This window comes from Brassica napus, chromosome C3 (genome assembly GCF_020379485.1).
Source record: "Brassica napus cultivar Da-Ae chromosome C3, Da-Ae, whole genome shotgun sequence".
Taxonomy (NCBI): Eukaryota; Viridiplantae; Streptophyta; class Magnoliopsida; order Brassicales; family Brassicaceae; genus Brassica; species Brassica napus.
This window is the reverse complement of record NC_063446.1, coordinates 1,319,627-1,342,630: the sequence shown is the minus strand read 5'-3', so window position 1 is coordinate 1,342,630 and position 23,004 is coordinate 1,319,627. Positions and strand designations below refer to the sequence as shown.

General features: G+C 33.2%; 4 protein-coding genes across 9 annotated transcripts; 1 reads left to right on the top strand and 3 right to left on the bottom strand.

The window, feature by feature from the left end:
- Positions 1 to 1,780: 1,780 nt before the first annotated feature.
- LOC106426357 (protein GL2-INTERACTING REPRESSOR 1-like) lies at positions 1,781 to 2,442 on the bottom strand. The gene has a single exon (XM_013867077.3). It carries the CDS (start codon positions 2,436 to 2,438, stop codon positions 2,073 to 2,075), a length of 366 nt encoding a protein of 121 aa, XP_013722531.1. The 5' UTR covers positions 2,439 to 2,442; the 3' UTR covers positions 1,781 to 2,072.
- A 1,144-nt stretch (positions 2,443 to 3,586) lies between these two features.
- Positions 3,587 to 4,306, bottom strand: LOC106426314 (40S ribosomal protein S17-4). Its single transcript, XM_013867037.3, has one exon. The coding sequence runs from the start codon at positions 4,107 to 4,109 to the stop codon at positions 3,696 to 3,698; it is 414 nt and encodes a 137-aa protein (XP_013722491.1). The 5' UTR covers positions 4,110 to 4,306; the 3' UTR covers positions 3,587 to 3,695.
- Positions 4,307 to 8,446: 4,140 nt separating this feature from the next.
- Positions 8,447 to 14,510, top strand: LOC106426369 (B3 domain-containing protein At5g06250). Of its 5 annotated transcripts, none has more exons than XR_007321051.1 (4): positions 8,482 to 9,618; positions 12,625 to 12,848; positions 13,335 to 13,457; positions 13,706 to 13,841. XR_007321051.1 is itself a non-coding variant. In XM_013867086.3 (3 exons), exons 1-3 carry the CDS (start codon positions 9,057 to 9,059, stop codon positions 13,886 to 13,888), a joined length of 969 nt encoding a protein of 322 aa, XP_013722540.1. In that variant the 5' UTR covers positions 8,447 to 9,056; the 3' UTR covers positions 13,889 to 14,510. The 5 variants fall into 5 exon arrangements, 3 of the variants coding, with proteins under 3 accessions (XP_013722540.1, XP_048607774.1, XP_013722542.1); XR_007321049.1 differs by having other exon boundaries at positions 13,328 to 13,457; XM_013867086.3 differs by lacking the exon at positions 13,335 to 13,457 and having other exon boundaries at positions 8,447 to 9,618; positions 13,706 to 14,510.
- Positions 14,511 to 16,416: 1,906 nt separating this feature from the next.
- LOC106426388 lies at positions 16,417 to 22,052 on the bottom strand. Of its 2 annotated transcripts, none has more exons than XM_013867105.3 (18): positions 21,886 to 22,052; positions 21,050 to 21,506; positions 20,775 to 20,866; positions 20,467 to 20,631; positions 19,974 to 20,367; positions 19,586 to 19,704; positions 19,432 to 19,504; positions 19,126 to 19,352; positions 18,999 to 19,043; positions 18,798 to 18,870; positions 18,476 to 18,667; positions 18,152 to 18,255; positions 17,974 to 18,034; positions 17,690 to 17,839; positions 17,442 to 17,555; positions 17,171 to 17,341; positions 16,949 to 17,008; positions 16,417 to 16,857 (listed from the first exon to the last, which is right to left on the bottom strand). In XM_013867105.3, the coding sequence occupies exons 1-18, from the start codon at positions 21,924 to 21,926 to the stop codon at positions 16,744 to 16,746; spliced, it is 2,652 nt and encodes an 883-aa protein (XP_013722559.2). In that variant the 5' UTR covers positions 21,927 to 22,052; the 3' UTR covers positions 16,417 to 16,743. The 2 variants fall into 2 exon arrangements, with proteins under 2 accessions (XP_013722559.2, XP_013722560.2); XM_013867106.3 differs by having other exon boundaries at positions 17,974 to 18,031.
- Positions 22,053 to 23,004: the final 952 nt, after the last annotated feature.

Below are 23,004 nucleotides of genomic sequence, written 5' to 3'. Positions count from 1 at the left end.
ATCTTCTCATCACTCACATGCATGTCTCCTCTCGTCATCATGTAACTCAAAGATACACTTCTCTAACATGCAACATGAATATGATTAGATGATTTATTAGAGTATTGTAACAAGAACGTTTGTGCATACACCAATTCTTTAGCTAACTTAGCCAAAAAAAAAAATCTTAACTATTAAAGTCTAACTTATGTATAAGAGAGTATACATTTTTGTTCCCTTCTTAATTTTTTTTCTGTTAGACCCATATTTTTTTCTAGAACGGGCTAATACAATCCCCCCCGAACGTCAGAGCTCTCTAATAATTTTCTTCAGAAATGAGAAAATTCTATATTTTGGTTGATGATATGATATGTCAATTCCACTAACCTAATGAAGTTAATACCATCAAACTAGTTTGGTTCTGTGTGGGGTTATATATAAACTCTATGTTAATCAAATGATCGGGCATAACTGAGAAAATGAGAGGTAGGAAGCAGGAATTGAATAAGGGAACACGGCTACAGAAAGGTGGCATTTAGTGAATGATAAGAAGAGAAATGGAGTTCTTTTGAAGACATGGCAAGTAGCCAAGTAGTGTAATGACGAAGAGAAAATAAAATAAAATAAAGTTAAGAAGTAGAGAAATAAAATAAAATTCGCAGCATAATCATGAACATAATTATTGTTTCGTTCTTTGAAGAGGTGAGCTAGAAGAGAGCAATGAAGGTGAACTTAAAGTCGTATTTATAATCTGACGTAACGCTCATTACAATTCACAACTGTCTCAATTACTATTGCATTTATATTTTGGTTTTAATGATCTTTAAATCTTAACAATTTGAACAGCTGTTATATACAAACTGATGCACCTTCCTCTGATTTTATTTAAATGCTCTGAACTACTTTCCTCTTCGATTTTAACCAGTTTTCATTTTTACTTGTTTGTACTTAGTCGGCAGATTTTTGTATAGATTCTACCATCATACTCTCTCCGTATCACTTTAAGTGGTGTTTTATGAGAAAAAAATATGTTTTATTTTAAGTGATGTTTTAAAGTTTCCATGTGAAAAGTAAATGCAATTTTATGTTTTTGACTATTTGTATTCTGCAGTATGATTTTTTATTGGTTGAATTATTTGTACTTATTGTTGTTTTTATATAAACGAGAAAGATTGAATAAAATTTTGTAATTTTTTAATCTGTGTGCAAAAACCTTAAACCTCGCTTATTGTGATACAGAGGGAGTAGCATTTTACATGTTGCATGCTCAGAAACACCTAATCTAACTATGTTTAGCTATTATAAATGAAAAAAAAAAGATTACATCTTATCACTTTTCTTCCCTGATAATTGTTTAAACACATGAAAAACAAGGGAATTTGTGTGTATGAGGCCAAAGTTACCAAGGTGGGACCAAATAAGAAGTTCTCGTCTGATCTCTAACCATTCTTTCTTTCACTCATCTGAACTGCTTTTTCAACAAGTACAAGAAATCTATATAGTTTTCTCTTCAGATTTTTCTGGGGATTAGTATCAAGCTACTACATCTTTCACAAGGTCAATTTTATATTTTCCTTTGCGTGATGGGTAATCAATCTTTCTGCTACGCCAAGAATGTCTACTTTTCTTATATAGTCAAACACAAAACGTCTGATTCTCTTTTACATCTGAGAGACAGAGTATCCCAACAAGATTTGGAATATATAAGTCATCAATTCCGTTATAAGAGTTGCCATAACTTTGATGGATGAGATGATTACTCAGGAGTAGAATAAGGAGACAATGACACACATTTTTCACGTACATATAGATTCTTCTTCCATTAGATAACCCTCAAATGGTAGAACAATGTTAAGGAAAGATACGAAAAATAAAAGATAGTGCTATTCACGCTCCACCCTTTCTTTATTTGAAGTTTTGTGAGTATGAAACCCTAGTTTCATCTCTTACGTATCTTCTTCTCCAAGTTTATAAAGTGGAGCGTGATTAGCACTACTCTCATAGACAACAGACATTCGCAAAAATAAAAAAAGGAAAATTAAATAAATAAAAAGACAAGGATTTATGGGGGGTTTTTGGTTTTTACTAATCTTTCAGTTCCTGCGAGTCTTGCGACCAGAGGAAGAAGCGGCTGGAGCGTTGGCGTTTGAGGTGTTTTCATGGTTGAAATCAAGAAGCACGGTGCTTTTGCATTTAGGGCATTTAGGGTCGTCTTGTGAGAGCATAACGTACATGAGACAACGAGGACACCCGACAAGAACCATCGAGCTTGTCTCTGGACTTGTCGAGTACCTCACAGACTGATCGTCCTGGTTCATCTCCGAAGAGACACACGAGCTTTGCGGTGAGGTAGGTGACGTCGTCGCAGAGCGGCTTGGAGATCGAACAACCCTCCTCCTGCTTGACGTAGGCGTCGAAAGATTCAGCTTCAGCTCGGGCTTTGGACTTCTTCGACTCATCTTTCTGTGTTAAGTTAGATAAAAAATATTTCAGACAAAAAGAGACTTAAGTTAAAATGAGTTTGGTCGGGAAAAATACCTTGAAACCTGCCGATTGAGAGGGAGTGTTTTCCGTGATCTCAAAGACTTTTCCAACTTCAATCACAAAGAGTCTCTCTTCTAACTGGTGGTTGGGTTGCTTCAGCTTAGGTCTTTATATACAAGAAAGAACACAGACATAAACTTAAAAGAGAAAGAGAGAGATAGATTGTTCATTAAGGGCTTAATTTAATTATGAGTGAGAGAGAAAACCATAAAGTTTGAACTGAAGTATACACTATTAGATGGTTAATTGACTAAGGAGGGAAAGAACAAGAGAGGTGTTTAATGGCAAATTAAATATCCAACAGGCTACCACTATTTATTTTATTTTCTTCATAGGAGTTAATATATGTAACTAATAAAATAAAAGGCGACCAACTTGAATTAGATGTTTATAATAAAAACTTGAAAATAAATAAAACTCATAATTTCAAAAGTAAAAAATGTACAGTCAAAGAAATTTAATTGAAATTAAAGAAAAGCAAACAAACTTAAATGGCAACACACCAGAATTGGTACAGAGAACCTCAAATACAGGCAAATATATAAAGTGAAACCACCTTCCTGGCCATAGTTTTATTAAAAGTATTATGAGAGGGAGACAAACGAATAAATTTTCAATTCCAAACCTACCCATTAATATTTTCAAAAATATCAGATTTGCTATCCTATTGAGGATGACATGAGAGTTGGGAGTAAGTATAAACCCCATGAAGGGTTTCAAGTGAGTCCAGTGTTTGGTAGTCAAATTTGGTAGTTGTTTATGAATAACCAGTAATGTAGGTGGACCTCAAGCTCTCAGTTATGTCTATTGTTAGATATCATATAATTTGACTGATACCTATTCAACTACCATCTAAACCAATAATAGTTTGGAGAAATTCTAGATCTTATGAATGAATTTGTAAAGTGTGTTGTACAACTCTTCTCATAGTGTGTACTCTCCACTGACAGAAGTGATGCGGAATCAAGGATGTGGTGGAAGCACTCCTCAACCTAAGTTCAACGAATCAGGGATATGATCTATCTACCAACCATATGTGTTCTCTATCGAAGCATTCACTAACTGTTATGAAACTTATAAAAGTAACATTAAACATTTAAAACCTTATCGAACATTCAAAGTTCAGCACAAACAAACACATACGAAATGATACTTAAAAAGGATCGATTCTTCTAGAACCTCCTTCCACGGCCAAAGCCTGCGATAGGAGCAGCCGAGACTGGCTCCACCTTGACGACACCTGGCATGTCTCCCATCCCCAACGAGGCAAGCATGTCCAGCGTCTCCTTATCGACCTCGATGCGATCGGTTTTAATGGCGGACTCGTCGGGGACGAAGTCCATGCGGCGCTCGCGCTCCTCCTCCTGGAGCTTGAGGGAGATCCCGCGGACGGGTCCCTTCTGGATCCTCCTCATGAGATGAGTGGAGAATCCGGCGATCTTGTTGCGGAGCCGCTTCGAAGGGATGATCGCGACTTCCTCGAGGATCTTCTTGTTCGTGTGGAAATCGAGCGTCATGCGCGAGTAGTACTTCTCGATCACCTGGCGGGAGGATTTCTTCACCGTCTTCGTGCGGACGCGTCCCATCTTTCGCCTCTGTAGATTTTAGGGTTCTGATGCCGGCGGAGATTAGGGTTAAAAGGTTTTTATTCTGATGGATCAGAGAGGGTGATGCAAGGGTGGAGTAGTAATTTGATATATGATATTAGACACGGTGGTTTGTTATGAAGCCCAATCTTCAGGGGATGGGCCTGTTAAGTGTTTGAAGACTCTGCGAATGGCCCATTAAGTGTGTCAATGCATTTATGATTTTATAAATATAGTTTTTATATTAATTATATAATAGTATGATTTTTAATATTTTTTATAATTGTATAAAGTGTTAATATTGTTAATGTAGTATTTAACCACGGTTGTGTTTGGTAGTCATTTAATTTAGTCATAAGTATCCTGCACACATACTAATTTTTGACTGTTATAACAATTGTACGAATTTTTTACTTAACACTTAAAACTGAAATCATCCACATTCGTAACTACCCGCCGCAAATTTCTGGAATCGCAACCTCTGTATTTATACCAGTCAAACCCTAAATGTTGGACAACCGTTCCATTATCAAACGCTAGATATATTTCCTCAATATATAAAATAATATAATTTTTTAATTTATTCATTAATTTTTTCCATTATTTATTAGATGTGCTCTATGATCTTGTCTCCAAATACTGGAATACGATGCTGTCTAAATTCAAAAATTTTAAAATAAGAGCTTGAAATTAATATCTATGGGTCTAAGAGCATGAGCAACAACGAGAACCCTGTGTGCGTTTTTAATAAAAGTAAAATAATAGTAATATTTATTTTTAATAGTTATATTTTAGTTATTTTTAACAATTCAGCCACTAATAGCACCACATATATAGAAAAAAATTTCTTGTGAGAGTATTTTTGCGAAGGATTGATTCTAATGATATATTTATTATATATAAAATATTTGATTTCAAAATTAAATATAGAGGTAATGAAATAAAAATAAAACTACCACTTATCATAATTTTTTATCAAATTCGAAAGTTAGTTTTTTATCTCTCTTCTAGTGGCGACACATTATATGTCATGATTTAGTATTTATTTATAAATATAATTAAAAATATGAAAGATTATTAGTTACTCTCAAAAATCTATATATAAACGAAAAGAATATAAAAGAATTGTCATAACATGTATCATAATTTTTTAAAAATGTTCTATACAATTATCTAAAATGATACAATTAATAAATTGATCTTCCAAGGCCGTGACGAGCTCAATAGAATCAGTGGAATTGTTGAACCCTTCAACACTGATCGTAATCCTGCAATAGAATCAACTGTTAACCCATTACACATCAACAAATATCCAAAAAAAAAAATCAGAAATCAGTTTACCTGCTTCATAGTAATCCTTACGCCTTTATATTTTCGACGACTTTATCCCGTTCAATGTACTATGATAAAATTATATTCGCATAATCTCATTATATTTTTTGCTGTTTTTCTTTGTTTTGCTAAATATTTTTAATTATTTGCACAAATATTTTATACATACACCATATATATTTATACATATATAAACAAATCACTTCGATAGAATCAGTATATTGGATTCTTTATCGATGCACATCTATAGATCAAGATTGAAAATTGACCAATGTTATACAACAAAAAAAACAAAGAAAGAAAGTTTGGAGATTCATCCAAACATAATGATTGCATTACATAAGTTTAGAAAAAATCTTATTGCAATGTTATCTTTTATTTTAGATTTGCATTTGGTTGTATGTTTATTAGTTTATGTGTAATGTTAAATTTTATATAAATAATTTTTTGTTAAAAAATCACTTTTTAATATTAAATATTTATTTTATGTTATATGTAGTTCTGTCTTCATAAATATTCACACACACATATATATATATATATATATATGTATGTATATTACATAAAATGATACATTTTTACCATTTTATTAGTTATATTTTTACTTGAGTAATCAATTAATTTTAAAAATATTATATACAAATACTTTACTTCAAATAAAACTGAAATATCTAATAAAACGAAATAAACCCATTTTTACTAATTAATTTTATCAAATATCTGATATATTAATTATATATAAAATGTTTATTTTAAAATTCAAATAAAAAGGTAATGAAATAAAAATAAATAAAACTAACACTTATCATAAAAAAATATCAAATTCCAATAGTGTCATTATAATTAATATTGCATTAAAATAGTGTAATTTTAGTGTTGGTTCTGAGAGATTTACTATGAAAATTACATTAAAATAGTGTTATGGAGTTGGGTTGGAAATGATTTTATACAAAATACAGGTTAATAATTACTTCACCTCGATTCCTGTCAACGTACCTGTAACATATTTGTATATTGTAAGATAGATACTATTGGTTTCAATTTGAACGAGTTCAATTAGCAAGTGGATCCGCTATTAGTACGGATTATTATACTACTGTAACTAAAAGGGAACAATTTTGTGGACAAACATATAAAGAGAGTGTGCTATTTTACTAGGGAAGTGAGAAAATGTCATAGTATTTATAATAAGAATATAAAATAGCAACTTATTCGAAGCTCAGTGAAGCTTCTTGCACCACTTTCCAAAAATAACAAATGAAGATTGTCGTTTTTGGACAATTAAATAAAGATACTTGCAGGTTATAGACACCCTGCACGATATTCATCGCAGATTTGTTCGTGTCTTTTTCTTCTCGTCGAGAGACAATTTGCTCATATAGTTGTGATTGATGAATGGTTTCTTGAAAACACAATTTGCTCATATAACATGTGCTAGTACTACAACTATGGAAGATGTAAACAACACTCATTAATATTTGTTTTTGCATAGTTATTTAGGTTAACTGCAAGAGCAATACATTATCTAAAAATGAAACTTGTGAATTTCTAGGTTTTGTAGTACAATAATCTCCGGGGAGTAAAAGTAAAATGTAAATTAGAACAAAAATAACGAGAGGAGAATTGAAGATGAATGCATGGAGACTGGTGTGTGGGAAAGGCAAAGCACATGTTCAACCAAGTTATGTGTGAAAGTATCCCAACGCCATCTCAGCCGTTGGAACTCTTTCTTCCTTCATCATGCTTCTTTCATCCTATTTGGCCCCACGGCACCTTACTTACATTATTAAGTTACTAATTTTTACTTCTTTTGTGGATTTGCTACTACTCTCTTTTCGTTTTTTTAAACAAATTGCTTCATAAGAATTATAACTTATCAAAATCTGTACTTAAATATATATATATATATATATATATATATATATATATAATTTTATGTAAACTACATATAGTCCCCCAAAAGAAAAAGGGTTATATGTTTGTCTTTTCAACCTTTCAATAGTCAATGGAGTTTGGGTTGTTTTCTTCCAGAACTATGACAGGCATAATATATTTTAATTAATCAAATTGTAAATGCATGAGTTTTATTATTTGAGTTATTATATTGGTCTTTGCAGGGGTTAGTTGGATATATGGAGTAAATATATGTAAAACAAAAAATACAAAGAATGTGAATTTGTAATTATTTTAAATTATAGTATTTTTTCTTCCCAACGGAGCTGAAGATCAAACATGCTCGTCCTAATTCAGTAGTTCTTATAATATTTTAGGCAGCTATACTGCCAGACTTTTACTCCTACGTACCTCTTAGACGTCCCAATCGTTTCTCACTTTTTTATTTACCTTAAATAGACGCAACGTTAAAAAGTGTATTTAATTTCTATCACCAAATCTTTTTTTAACTGGTTAAAAAAGATCGTGTAGATGAGTTGTGTTTCCGAAAATAAATAGAAATTACCTGAAATCTAACACTGATGACGGATGCTAACGTTAGTGCATTGAACAACACGGCCAAAACATTACGTATCATATTTATCACACGGAGTAATAAAATGCGTATCCATATGATGTCTATTGCGTCAAAATTAGTAACATTTTGAGAAACACGCAAAGAACATAATTGTTCCCGAGGATGTTATAGATAACTTGCACCCAGTTTCAAGAAAAAAGATGTCACAAATAAGTGACACCATAACATTTTCATTTTAACTTCTTTTTTTTCTTCCAATAATTTTGCATTTCGTTTTCAAATATTCAGATACTTCTAGCTCTATATGGGATGATTCTTTGGGTTTTCGTGTAGCTTAACCTTTTATTTTTATAAAAACAACCTTTTAGTTCTTCTTTCTTGTCTAGAGCATCCTCTTCCTAATCACCTACCTGGTCCTCACCTGAGGATTTCTTTTCATATCCCCTGAAAGTTATGCCAGATTAATATATACTACCTCCGTTCCCGAAAGTAAGATGTTTTAGATTTTTTTCTTGTTCCACAAAGATAGATATTCTATATTGTTAAGGTATTTTTTTATATTTTTGAGGAACATGAATTGAGAATATTTGAATTGATTAAATTTTATTGGTGGAAAATTATTGGAAAGTGTATAAGAAAATAAAAAATAAATTAAATTATAAACATTTATTAAATTCTTAATAAGCGTGCATACTTTAGAAAATCTTACTTTCAGGAACAGAGAGAATATTGTAAATAAAATGTTCAAGGCTTTCCTATAAAAGATCTAAATAAAATTGAAGTGATCATCATGGAATCCATTGTGTTCAAGAAAAATACTACCATGAACTATCAAGATAGCATATATTTCGATATAAACCTATAATGATAGATAGAGAGACACAAATAGAATAAATAAAAATACTGTAAGTAGTACTCCTAGAAAAAAAGTAATAATGATGGAAAAAGATAAAACATCACGCAAAACCTAAAAAGAAAGTCGTCTGGTTGTCGTGTGCTGCTCTCTCCTCAAATAGTTTTGCCAAAGTTTTCACGTCATTTTTTTTACCCCCACTCTCCTTCGTATCATACTATATTAGTACAACGAGTACCCACCTCTCTCTTTCACCTAACCACCCTTCTCTACTCTCTCCCCATTGATAAAAATGTCAGTCAACCATTACTCCACGGACAACCACCACACTCTCTTCTGGCAGAACCTCCACACCACCGACACATCGGAGCCAACCACAACCGCCGCCGCATGGCTCAGTGAAGACCAGAAAGAGTATCTCTTCGAGAAATCTCTCACACCCAGCGACGTTGGCAAGCTCAACCGTCTCGTCATACCAAAACAGCACGCGGAGAAGTACTTCCCTCTCAACACAACCATCTCCGATAATGCTGATGAGAAAGGGACGCTTCTAAGCTTCGAAGACGAGTCAGGCAAGTGCTGGAGGTTCAGATACTCTTACTGGAACAGCAGTCAAAGCTACGTGTTGACTAAAGGATGGAGCAGATACGTCAAAGACAAACAGCTCGATCCAGCCGATGTTGTTTTCTTCCAACGGCAACGTTCTGATTCCCGGAGACTCTTTATTGGCTGGCGTAGACGCGGTCAAAGCTCCTCCTCCGCCGCGAATCCAACTTCGTATTCTAGTTCCATGACTGCTCCACCGTATAGTAATTACTCTAATCGTCCTGCTCACTCAGAGTATTCCCACTATGGTATGTTATAACTTATAAGTATTATTTCTCATTATTACCGTATTATCATTTTCTTACTTATTATATACATTATACTAGGTGATTTTGTCGTGCTCATGTGATATAAATATTTATAAAATAAATATATTATAATAATTGATTACTTTTTAGTTTTAATTTTAAATTAATTTATAATTTGTGTATAATTTATATTAATAATATTATATTACTTTAGTAAGACATATTATTTTAGATATGTTATATCTAGTCGGTTTTGTTTTTTACAGTCGATTTAGTTATCATTTGGATATATTCGATTGCATCTATTTTTCTGAATTCAAATATTAAATGTTTTCTTCTAAATATATTAAAATTTTCATTAAATTTTCTTGTTTGCATTTAGGTTGGTTGTTATCTTAAATATGTAAATATATTTAAGGAAAATTATGTATACTTTAAGATATATTGTGCTTAGAATAAAAAAAATAAAAATAAACTAAAGTGTCTGACCAAATTACATAAATTAATATAACGATAATACTCTAAAGTCGCATGCATATATATAAGTACATACATAAGTAACTCATACATTTTTGAAAGTTCATGAACACATATCAATAATTACAATAATTAAAATATTTTATAAATTCTAAATAATTTTATACCTTAGATTTATTGAATGGTAAATTGAAATTTATTTTAAATAATTTTAAAATGAGAATTCAGATTTGATTTGGTATCTTGATTATATATTAAGTTCTACGAACATAACAAATTAAAAGCAAATTATATATTAAGAAAACATATAATTTTAATAATAATAAAATATAATATATTTCTCTCGTTACAGTATATAGTGTTGTGCTATTTTAAAATATTATGTAATTATTTGATTTGCTTTGGTATTCACATTATATACAAAAATATATATTTCATATAAGAAAATGTAGATATAAAGAAACTATTTTATTACTTCAAAAGTATATTTAATGTTATTTATAAATATTTTTTTAAATAGAATATTACTATTTTCTTAACTTTTCTTTTTAATGAAATCATATTATATATACATAAAACTTTATAAATATTTCCTTTTTATTATCTATGTTATTTGGAAAATTTTAAAAGGAAACTAAATAAAAAATAAACAATATTATTTAAATATAACATTTTTGATTCATTAAGGGTATCAGTGTAATCAACCATCGTGAGAGTTAACGTAATCGCGACACATAGAAAACTCACTACATTATATACAAATATATATATTTTTCATATAAGAAAATATAGATATAAAGAAACTATTTCATTACTTCAAAAGTATATTTTATGTTATTTATAAATATTTTTTAAATGGAATATTACTATTTTCTTAACTTTCCTTTTTAATGAAATCATATTATATATACATATATTTTCGTTTTAAAATTTGCTTTTTAAACTTTATAAATATTTGCTTTTTATTATCTATGTTATTTGGAAAATTTTAAAAGGAAACTAAATAAAAAATCAGCAATATTATATAAAGGTATCAATGTAATCAACCATCGTGAGAGTTAACGTAAGCGCGACACATAGAAAACTGACTTTTCAAATAATATTATACTAGGTTAAGATCCACGCCTTGCGCGGAATCAACATTATATATAAAAATTATTTTATGTATTAAATATTTTTACATATTATGTACAAATAAATATATATTAAATAATTAAAAGTCAGTAACTATTAAATATATAATTAAATTGGTGCAAACATATAAATCAATTTTATTAATCCAAAAAATATCTTTTTAATATTTGATAGGATATGTTATTAAATTTAAATGATACTAGCATAAAAAATATATTTTAGTATATTTTTAATATTAATGTCTATTAAATGATGATTTCTACTCATATAGTTTTTTTGATCATTTGTATCTTTTATAGAAAAAATTTAAATTACTGTTAACAAAATTTTCATTGTGGGATTAATAGTTTTAATAATTTATAATTTTTTTTAAAAAAATAAGTTGTCAATGATCGTTCAAAACTTTTATCAAAACAATTGTTCAAAGTAAAATTTGAAACTAAAATATTGTATTTTATATGGTTTATATTTTAATTTAAAACGATATATATTAATCTTAATAATTAATTAAATTATAATTTTTACTTATATAATTTTTGTAATCATTTGTATTTTGTCGTAACAAAAATTTTAAACCATGGATCATAAAATTTGAATGTGAGACTTTTAATAGTTTTAGTCATTTATAGCCGTTTGTAAAAATTCAAAATATAACATATACATAAAAATCTAAATGTTTATTATATGGTTATTGTGGTTGTTTAATTTATTTAATTGTTTAAAATTAAACAAATATGATAGAAGATACACTATTTTTTATCAAATCTTTATTATTCAAAATCATTAATTCTCATACATATTTTAGCCACATTAGGCAATTCCGTAAATTTTATTTAAAAAAATAATAAAGTACATTAATGATGAATTTATTGTTAGTTTAATAAAAAATTTATTATATAATTAGATGGATCAACGTATTTCTCTAATTATTCTAAGAATCATTCCAGTGATGACATGTGTAATGATTCTCGAATAATATATAGGGGATAGAGATAACAAAATAATTTCAGGTTAATTTTAATTTATTTAATGGTGTTCAGTATCATCAACTAATCTTATGTTGTCGGGAGGATTACAACAGTAAACACCTAATTCATTTATATGTTTATAATTTTTTTTATACTTATTTTTATTATGTACACGATATACTGCCTATTATGTGCGTATTAACAACCTGAGTTTCTATAATACAGCTATGATTTTTTTTTTTTTGCTTTCTAATTTTTAAAAAGACCCGACAGCTTCTATTACTTATTATCTCCAAGTTGTTTATGTAAGAGCGCGTGAAGAAGACCGTCCAATCTCATGGGAGAAACGTGATTTTTGTTTATTTATGTTCTTGTCTTTGTTTCTTTCCTTCAATAAATTAAAGAAGTGCACGTGTCGAGATTACAGGCGCCGCCGTAGCAACAGCGACGGAGACGCACTCCATACCATCGTCTTCCGCCGTCAGGAGCTCGAGGACGGTGAGGCTTTTTGGTGTGAATTTGGAATGTCAAATGGATGAAGACGACGGAGATGATTCGGTTGCCACGGCAGCCGCCGCTGAGTGTCCTCGTCATGACAGCTACTACGGCCAAAACATGTACAATTATTACACTCCTCAGCCTCATAACATGGTAATTTTAATATTTCTACCCTTTATATATATATATATATCTGTTTCAAGTTGGGTACATTACATCATCATTGATACTATAGTTTAAAGATACGTGATTATAAATACACATGGGCGACGCTGTTTCTCGAGATGAGACATATAATTAAATAAACGAGATTGATTAGGAGATTTTTTTTGGTGTGTTAATTAATAATACAATGAAGAGGATTCAGGAATCTGTTAAGAGACTTTTTGAGCAGGCACATGGCCACTTTGTTAGAGCCCACTTTCATTAATTTTGGTATAAGATAATTAATTAACCACGGTTGTTTTTCTAACAATGCTAAGAAAATGTTAAACTTTTAGAAAATAAAATGAACATGAATAAGGAAATGTGTACAACAAAATTGATGTTTTGTATTCAAGAGTGGATACAATTATATGCATGTTAGATAATATCTTTGTAATAAAACAATGAGTGATAATTTATAAAAACAGAATATAGGTTTCACGGGAGATACGATGAAGCAGGTTGAAGATAGACGATGATGAGAGATCCAAAGACGTGACAAGAAATGACGAAGACTTTGGGCATTCTCTATACAGATGCCAATTTTCTGAAAATTTTGTATGCATTTTTAATAAAAATATCTCATTGGCTTCTGTACTGTATGTAAATAATTTGGAAAAAATAAATTAGAAAGGAGAAAACAGATCGCTGAATTTTAGGAAAACTCTTTTCTTCGTCCTTGTACTTCCAAAGTCGGAAGGAAAAAGAATTGAATACATATGATCAGATGATGTATTCACACACATGCATCATGGTGTATACTTGTACTTGTCTGATGATGATTTTTTTTTTTCTTTTTTTAACAGGAGGTTCAGAAGCGACCCGTAATCCGCACGTGGTTTCCGTTTGCCCAAAGACCCGTACTCCGCACGTGGTTTCCGATTGCCAACCATCTAATCCCCCTGGTCCGGAACCAGCCGGCACTAATACCCATTACCCAAGGACCCGGCACCAACGCCGCGTTAACTTTAAACTTTGGGTGGGCGTAAAGCATTCCGTAGTCACGGAAGGTATTCGAACTCGGATCCGTATCGGTTGTGGTAACTACCTCAAGACCACTAGTCCACCACCTCGTGGTTTTTCTTCTGAAAGATGAAATTGGAAACTGATGAGATTAATATAGAAAAAGTGGGGCCAACCAAATGATAATTTATTTTTATTTTTATTGGAGTTACTTTTTTTTTATCAACTATTGGAGTTATGTTTTTAACTAGCTTCTTCAAATAGTTTCTCTTGCAAGTAAACCAAACATGTAAGGCATGGTTCAATTCAATATTTTAACTAAATATCAAATCAATCAAGTCAAATGATTATAATGTATTTTTGTCCTTTAATTGGAAGCAGTGCATGAATAAGTCATGTATATTATGTATGATTATTCATACAATTATGCATTTTATCTCAGGGAGGAAGTCTATACAATTGAGATAGTCCTACAAGAACCTGTTCTTTTTTCATGTACAAAGGTCAGATGAACAGTCAATCATCTGTTGAAAGCGATCGTATGTTCATGCACTGCTTCTTTTAGTGCTCTTCAATCTTTACCTCTCATTATATATACACAAATATCAGTGATTGGATCGGTTATCCACTTCCATGTGCTTCCAAAAAGAGATTCTGGTATGATCCAATGATATCTTTATCTAGCACTTGCAATAAAAACTCTATAAATTAATAATGCATAGATTATGATATTTTATTAATTTATAGCTTTATTAATTTATAAAATAATTTCATTTTCTAGATTTCTTTTATTTTAGAATATATATTTTTATAAAATAAACAAAATAATCTATTTACCGTATATACACTAATTCTTTTTTTGAAATTCGACTTTCAAGTTATTTTTATTTTATTATTTGGTTTATAAAAAATATGTTTTATAAAATTTAAATGTGGTTTAGATATAATTTTACTAAATATAAAAAAAAATATAATGAAGTATTAAACAAATATAGAGATAATTATATTGTGAAATAAAGCAAATAATACAATTGTTTGTTTGTACTTATTTTAAATTTATATATACAAAATTATTAATTTATGATTTCAACGGGACCATATATTTACATAGTATTTTTAAAAATACTATTATCTTATTATTTTATCGAATTTCTGTCATAGACATTATTAATTTATATTGTTTTTACCGTACATTGTTTCTACATCATTTTGGATCTCAAGAAACTATGAAACATGGGGTTTATAGCCTTGATCATATGGTATTGCTGCAATAACTATCTGCCTATTAGCACCAATGGAGTAAAGCTAAGTCTTGATTAGACAGAAAGTTTCCATAACAGAGATGGAAACAATACAACCTTATCATGACCACTCACTAACTACAAATGCTACGGGTTGTACGCGCACATGCTAACTTTGAGTGCAGTAACAAACAAGTGCTAATCTTTAAGGCAGACACATTTTTTTGACTTGACAGCTTGGGTTGATATTCAACAGTTAATTCTAAATATACTTTAATCTTTACTTAGCCACAGGTGATTCTCTTAAGGGCCCATACAGATTCAGGATAGATACTTACTTGTTGACTTGAAAGCAAAAACTGATCTCCGCCCAATGGTTTTAGTGGCTCAACAAGTGGGAGAGGGACCCTTCAAGACATGTGCCATTATCACTAGTCTTTCAAGCTTTTTGGTTACAGTTAAGATGCTCAGTGGCCTCAGGGGTTAGTTTTGATCATAACAAGACTTAAAGTACAGCTCTGAATCGACTGCTCAACTTCCCCCCCCCCCCCCCCCCCCCCCTGAAATCTATCTGATATCTATGGTTTTTGATAACTTCAAGGCCTAGCCAAACTTTCCTACAACAGCATTATGGGAGACTGTTACAGATAGCATGGATTTAATTCCACTAACGATTGCATCTCTTAAGGTCAACAATGCTTTTAACTTGGGAAGAAAAAAAGTATATAGTTTGAAAACGTTAACTAAAGTTGCTTAACATATAAACTTCTAGAAGTACAGAAGTGGCGTCACAAAGTACATACTCGCATTAAACCTAATGAATCCTATTTTTGGAGCTAACAAGTAAAGGTCAGGTAGTCTTTTTAGAGTTGTCCGCTTCATGATCTTTAGGGACTTGAGACTCTTCTTTGCTCTGCATAACTTGCTGGACACCCTCATGGTAACCTTTTATAAAGCTTGCAAGAGCGTCTTTGTAATTAGAAGCTCGTGTCATGTAGACACGGTGTAAGGCGGGTCTTAGAGCATGATTATTGGAGGGTTCTTAAGGTGGGGTTCTTAGCGGAATATAAGAACCTGACTCTTAAATTTTAACTAAAAAAACTATGAACCGGCTCTTAAATAAGAGTTTTAAGAGACGATTCTTAGTTTTTTTAGTTAAAAATTAAGAGACGGATTCTTATATTCCGCTAAGAACTCCACCCTAAGAACCTCCCAATAATCATGCTCTTAAAGTCTCCATGCCGCCTCTTGCAGCTACCGCTGTAACAAAGAGTAAACAGTATACGAGATAAGAGATATCTTATGTTCTCTGGTTTAGTCAAAAATGTATTTGATCGACACCATGTAATGGACTGACAAAAGGAACCTGATACAAATTTATCTATGAAGTAACTGAAGAAGATATGAGATATCAACATATTAAGGTTTTAAGTTTCTCAACATTTTTACATATCTGACAAGAGTATAGGAAAGATGGTCCTCAAGTGGTACTCCTGCTGATGCTCCTCAACATTGAAGCCACTGGTGCCTACCAGGCGTACACAGACATATGGAACGAGATTCTCTATGCACACCTCTCTTGTCAATAAATTATATAGAACAAGGTGATGTATAAACTGATTTTTGCATCTTGAATCTGTTCATGATTCTGCTTCATCGATGCCTTCCTCAGGCTCTGTTTCATTTTGCATCTGCTTGACCTTCTCGAGCTGTCTTAATAGGTTCAACCTTTCGGGTCCGTAGGTCGAAGGTATCTGAACAAAGACGGATGTTTGTCAACTTAGGGAACAGAGATAGAAAAATAATACAGGAGAGCAAAGCAAGTATTAAAAAAAAAAGTATTACCAAGCCTGGTACATATCTTTGAATTGCGGCAAGCATAGCCGCATGACCCACTGCTGTGACCTGTTTGACATACGCGTACCCATTAGATTAGTTAAAATTAACGGTGAAGCGACTTTGGTGCCAATGATAAGTTGTGAAACAGAAACTTCTTTACAAGGATGAACAACCAATGCGGATGGAAGTATGATATTTGTGAATCTGATGAGGTTAGTTTTTACTCACAGGAAGAAGCATAAGAACACCAATAGGAACAACTGATGCTAAGTCAGTCACAGTTCTGCGCAGAGCTTTCTTTTCTTTCTCTGTTAGTTCATCTCCTATTACAGACCTTCGAAGCAGCTCCATAGCAGCAGCTGAATCAAATGCAAGAAGCTGCGTACCTTGCCACACGTCCTATCAAAAAAATCACAGTAAAGCGAAATTTTAGTAATTAAATCATGAAGTAGACAAAAAGAAGCTGCAGGTGCCATGAGACTTGGAATGACTTTCATACTGTGCTTGTTTCTTTGATTTGGTCGAGTGTTTTCTCAATGACGCTTTCTTTCTTTGAGCTTTGAACCAACTCCACACCTTTCATACTACTGCTTGATTTAGGAGGATCCCCTCCCTGCAGAACGTGCCAAATTGATTGCCAAGGAACAAAGTGATGTGAGATAGACGCAAATGATCATCTGCTACCATCGTAAAAGCTTTAACCATGAAAGAAAGAACACATACAAAGTCTGGTTACTAATTACTAACCTCTTCCTTTACCGACTCATCTGTACTTCCTTGGACCCGCTTCTCCAGCTCTATCAGTTCATTCCTTAGAAGTTCGAACCGATATATCTCATTGGATTCGGAATCAACGCTATCTACGTTTTCTCTGGATCTCTCAGTATATTCATCTACCTGCTTATTGCGAAAAAAACTGAAACCTTTTAACAAAGTATCTTCTGACGGGGTGAAAACTGAATAAGCAGAAATATTCCCAAAAATATTAGGTATAAGATATGCTTCGCATTAGATAAGAAATTAAAGAACACCTTGGGGGCAGGCTTCTTCCTTGGAGGGCGCTCAAAGAAACCCCAGAATCCACGACTCCTACTAATATAGATGGAAAAGAATAAATACGTTTCTGCAACCAGAAGAGAACGAAGGGGAACCTACAACATATACTCAAACCACAGATGATATTATTGAATAACAGAACATGCAACATACCTTGTGCCTTGATCTACAGAGCTGATTGAATTCTTTTTGTCTTTTCCTTTTAGCTTCTGTTTTTGTTCCTCAGAGGACCCCTGAGAGTCGCTGTCACCACCTCCCTGAGTGAACCACATGAGATTTTAGTCATCCACACACGTTTAATAAAACGAAATGCACTCATCATCTTTGTTTTCATATTACAGGCACCAAAACTGATGCTACACTTCGTAAAAAGGGTAAATGTTGGTGTATCTTCGGTTAGTCTAGCAAACTCCAGTATCAGCACTTGAATATCAATCCAAACTGCATGAGGAAAGGTATGATATAACAACTACACACCTCTTGCAGGGAAGCTGCTTTGGCTCTGAAAGATGCCTCTAAAAATTCAGCCTCTTTCTTCAGCTTCCTTATTTTCTCTAGGTCAGAGCAAGCAGCTTTTATTTGTTCCTTTCCAGAGGATGAGCTTGATGAATGCAACTGCTGTAGCAAGCTTTCCAGTCTCACCAGAGCTTCATCTACACTCTCTAGAGCCTGGGAAACAAGTGCTGTCAGTAGCTATATTACATTTGATAGTCACTGGAGTGCTAAACAAAAATCTGGATTCAATTGGTGTACGGAAAAAGTAAAGTAAAATTTCATGACTAATACAGAGAATACCGACCTTGTCAAATGAGCTTGACTCTTCAGTTGATAATGCATTCATGTCAATAAACCCTGCTTCTGCTACTGCCAAACTGCATCACACATTATCCAATTAAAAGCTATTAAATCATTTGATTTTTAATAATGGTGCAAAAATGCAGAGTGCACAGAGTTGGATACACAACGTCTTTCTATCCCATTTATCGATCTGTTTGCTTACCTTGATATCCCCAGTTCTTCCTTGCACTGAATTAACTTCTTGTGCCTAAAAGTTGAGAATAAAGTAAATATGATGGCGGACTAATTCACTAACTATCCAAAAATTTGATAAGAAACAAGTAAGATACCCTGTGGATAAGAATTTTGCTGCCTTGACATTTGATGGGTTTTCTGGCCATTTACTGTATTTAATAAAGCTCTGTAGCCAATAAGAGCAAACATTCAATATTTGAGGAAGAGCATCATAATTAGGTGGCCCTTCTGGTCTGCTTCTATGCCCATGTGCTTGTTTGGCTGCCTGCGAGTCCTTTTTATTTGGATAGAAAGGGAGCCACTCTAGTTCTTCACAGACAACCTACACTATGAATTTCCATGATAAGATTTCAAAATGGTTAAAGGATAATTCCACCAATGACGGTATGATTTATGCCTACCTCTACATACAACTGGTACGAACTGATGGCTGAAAGTTGAGGATATTGCAGGAGACTGCCCCCAATGAAGTGCCTGCACAAAGAAGATTGCGAGTTAAAGTGGTAGTGTGGAACGAAGAGTATGGGAAGCCAACAGAAGAAAATAATGAGTCACCTGACAAGGTCTTCCATAGGATTCTCCAGCGCATCAAAACCATTTGCAGCTAAAAAAGACTGGGTGCTCCTGCCTAAGGCAATGAAGAATCCAAAAATAGCTAAATCTCTTTCCAAAACCTGCAAGGAAACAGTAACCGGTCCTGATAAACTATCAAGATATTACATTAAAGTATTCAACCATATTCTGTTACTGCACACTTTCACAATTTAAACACGCTATGAATCGTTACACACTTGCGAACTGTTTCTGCCACGTTTTTAGCAATTATGTTAACCATAATTGCATTTGCACATAACTCTAATATTTTCAAATACTGTTATGAGCTCACTACACAGAAATGTTAAAAGCTGCTTAGATGTGTACACTACAACTCTCTATTCATTACCTCGATACTTTCAGACGTTGTTAATCTTGACCATATTTTCTCCCGATCAATAGCCCGAAGCAGTTGGTTTTGTATAAGATCAACCCAGAAGACAACCTCATCTGTAGAGCAGTCACTTTTTACTCTGCAGGCTGCTGCCCGTGGTCCAAAGTGAACAAGAAATTCTCTGCGTAGACCGAGGCTTTTAATTGAGTGATAGGCCTGAGGGATTGGAACAAAGTCAACAAATTTGTCCATCAATCTTCCTGTAGTATCCGGAATCATAGAAAAGAAGGGCGGGCACGAAAGTTTTGTTGGGCCAAGTTTCGTGACTGCTGCGATGCAGTTGAGCACAAGCATGAGAAGTGACACATCAATCTCATTGCTTGCAGCTGAGGACTTGCCTTTGGCGTAGCTGGAATGAACCATAAAGCCTCATCACATTCCAAAGATGTTACAGTCAAACGAGTATTTCACATTACTAATTAATACGAAGAGTAAGAAAATCACATACGCAGAAGTAGCAGCAACAAATCGTTGGTCCCCCTCAAAACAACTCACAAAAGATGTCACAGCAGGAGGAACTTGGTCAGACCAAAACCATTCGTTGGCTTCAGGGTGACTGGAAGATAGTTTATCCCGCATCATGCTATCAAGGGGAGCAGCTAGGCGTGATAAACTGCACAATTTGATTATTTAAACATCAAAACAGGCATAACCATAAGCAACATAATGGGATTATTATTTAGACAGTAACTAGTAGTTTTTGAAACATTTCAAAAGGAAACTCTTAGGAAGATTATCATACTCCTAAGACAGTACCTCCTTTGCACAAAGACATTAAGATCCTTGTCTCTGTTGTTTCCTCTAGATGAAACCTCATTCGCAGCTTGTAGTAAGGAATACACGGAAGCCTGAGAATGAACGAGCGTAAAAAAAGAATTGAGCTATAGCTAAAAATATGACAAGAAATACTTTGTGAAAGCTAATGTTCAATGGGAAGAGAATTGATAATAACTAGCAAATAATTTTCAAATCCAGTTGCATACCGCCCTATCATGGTACCATGGACGGGTGCAAACAAAACAAGTATATACCTGATAAGAAAATGTCTTAACCCAAGCATTTCTATCGACTCCAAGCCAGGCTGCCGAAAACCACGGCAATTTGGAAGATGAAATCTTCTTTTTAAGCGCGAGTTCGAAACTTCTGGCAGCATCATGCAAAGACTGAATAAGTTCATCACAGTTGTACTCATCTTGTAGAGATCCACTGAGTTTGGCCCTCATCTCCTCAACGTCATCGCTAGCTCTCGGCTGGGGAGTCCCATTGACAGCCACACCGTCGTCAGAAGATGCTGCAAGGAGAAAAGGCCGCATTCTCCTCCTCTGCGATCTATACCAGCCTACCTTCTTACTCTCCAGAACATCATATGTTACAAACAACCGTCTACTCGAGTTCCCGGAGAAGTTCGATGTGTAATCCAACTCCACCACTCTTCTGCAGGATGTAAAAGTTCCAATGGACATCCGCGATAGACAAGGGTTCGAAGAGCTACAAACACAAGAAGAAGAGTAATGAATTAAAAAAACAAATAAATCAAAATAGCTTTAACATTGTACATGAAGCTCAGCTAAATATCTACTTTGCTTCTATAGGAGCTCTAACATAGCTTTCACCCAACCTTTGATGTTTTATACCAAGAAGCAACCAAATCTCTCTACCTATTAAACTACCCTCCAACACTTGACTTGCTCACAACAACTAAAATTCTCACAGGCAACGCAACGCAACGAGAACTGAACTACACTGTCAAGGACGATTCATTTGAGCTTCGAAAACCTAATTCACGCTAAGTACGAGCAAGATCATGGAGATGAAACATCACGATGAGTAATTAATTTCATCGATAGAATCGAAGAATTGAAATTACCTTGACGATGTAAGACCCGGTCGATGTAGCTTAACCGCCATCTACCATGAAAGCTTTAGCCAAAGCGGGGGAGTTTTGGTTTGGAGACGAATTGGAGAATATTTGATTAAGAGGAGCCTAACGAAGGAGATGATGACGTGTCACGACGCGGATCTTTATCCGGAGACGTGGAGGTCCGAAACTTCACTCACAGCAGATGGACCCCAGGGACTTCTTCTTTGCAGACGATACCCAATCAGATCGCGCCACCTGTATCATATTTTTTTAAAAAAATGTGAATAGTTTTTTGCCTTTGTTACATAAATTTGGAGTTTGAGATTGAGACAATGGAAACATTATTACATTTTAAGAGTTTAGAGTTTTGTTGTGATTAATAAAACTACTTCTGCTTAGGTTACATATTTTAATAGAAGACTCAGAGATCACAATGAAACAAGCTTATCGAAAAGCTGGCACATGTCTCTAAACACAACACTTCATGTCTAGAGATAAAGCATATGCAGTCCAGCAGAGGCAGTACTACTTTACTTCTGCTTTAGTTTCACACATTCTAATCAGGGACGTTACTCTAATGTTGGGGGCCATTAGCAAAGTTTTAACAAAAAACTTTTTCTAACAAATTTGGAGGGTTTTTTCAATGTAGATTTTTTAAAAAAATTTAGAGATCTTTGTTCAATGTTTCATTTCGCTATGCTCAAGACCACTACTGATTCTAATAGAAGATTCAGAGATAATAATGAAATAAGCTTATAGCAAAGCTAGCACATGACGATAAATACAACACTTCTTTGATGGCTGCGCTAGATGTGTTATTCTTTATTTTTTCTAACCTAGCATAGATGTGTTATATTATTTATTTAATATATTGTCCAAGTTTTAAACCAACCAAAAATCGTTTAGCCTGATTATATATACGTGTTTAGTTTAGTGCCGAGCACTTTCTTAAACACTTTAGTATTTCAACAAATCAATAGTTCAGACTATATATATATGTAAAATTACTAGGTTTTTTTTTTTTTGAACTGAAAATTACTAGGTTTTGACAGATAGAAGAGCAGCAGAGGCTGTTAACCGAACTAAGGGTGGCGACACAAGAGCACTTGGCCGATCGAGAACGAG

What these genes read in the sequence shown, in the direction of transcription:
- LOC106426357 (XM_013867077.3), bottom strand. Translation starts at nt 2,438, where the DNA reads ATGAGTCGAAGAAGTCCAAAGCCCGAGCTGAAGCTGAATCTTTCGACG.
- LOC106426314 (XM_013867037.3), bottom strand. Translation starts at nt 4,109, where the DNA reads ATGGGACGCGTCCGCACGAAGACGGTGAAGAAATCCTCCCGCCAGGTG.
- LOC106426369 (XM_013867086.3), top strand. Translation starts at nt 9,057, where the DNA reads ATGTCAGTCAACCATTACTCCACGGACAACCACCACACTCTCTTCTGG. An exon ending in CTCAGAGTATTCCCACTATG is followed by an intron (nt 9,619 to 12,624) that starts GTATGTTATAAC and finishes TCGAGATTACAG; the next exon opens with GCGCCGCCGTAGCAACAGCG. An exon ending in CTCCTCAGCCTCATAACATG is followed by an intron (nt 12,849 to 13,705) that starts GTAATTTTAATA and finishes TTTTTTTAACAG; the next exon opens with GAGGTTCAGAAGCGACCCGT.
- LOC106426388 (XM_013867105.3), bottom strand. Translation starts at nt 21,926, where the DNA reads ATGGCGGTTAAGCTACATCGACCGGGTCTTACATCGTCAAG. An exon ending in AATGTCTTTGTGCAAAGGAG is followed by an intron (nt 20,632 to 20,774) that starts GTACTGTCTTAG and finishes CAAATTGTGCAG; the next exon opens with TTTATCACGCCTAGCTGCTC. An exon ending in TCTGTAGATCAAGGCACAAG is followed by an intron (nt 18,035 to 18,151) that starts GTATGTTGCATG and finishes CATCTATATTAG; the next exon opens with TAGGAGTCGTGGATTCTGGG.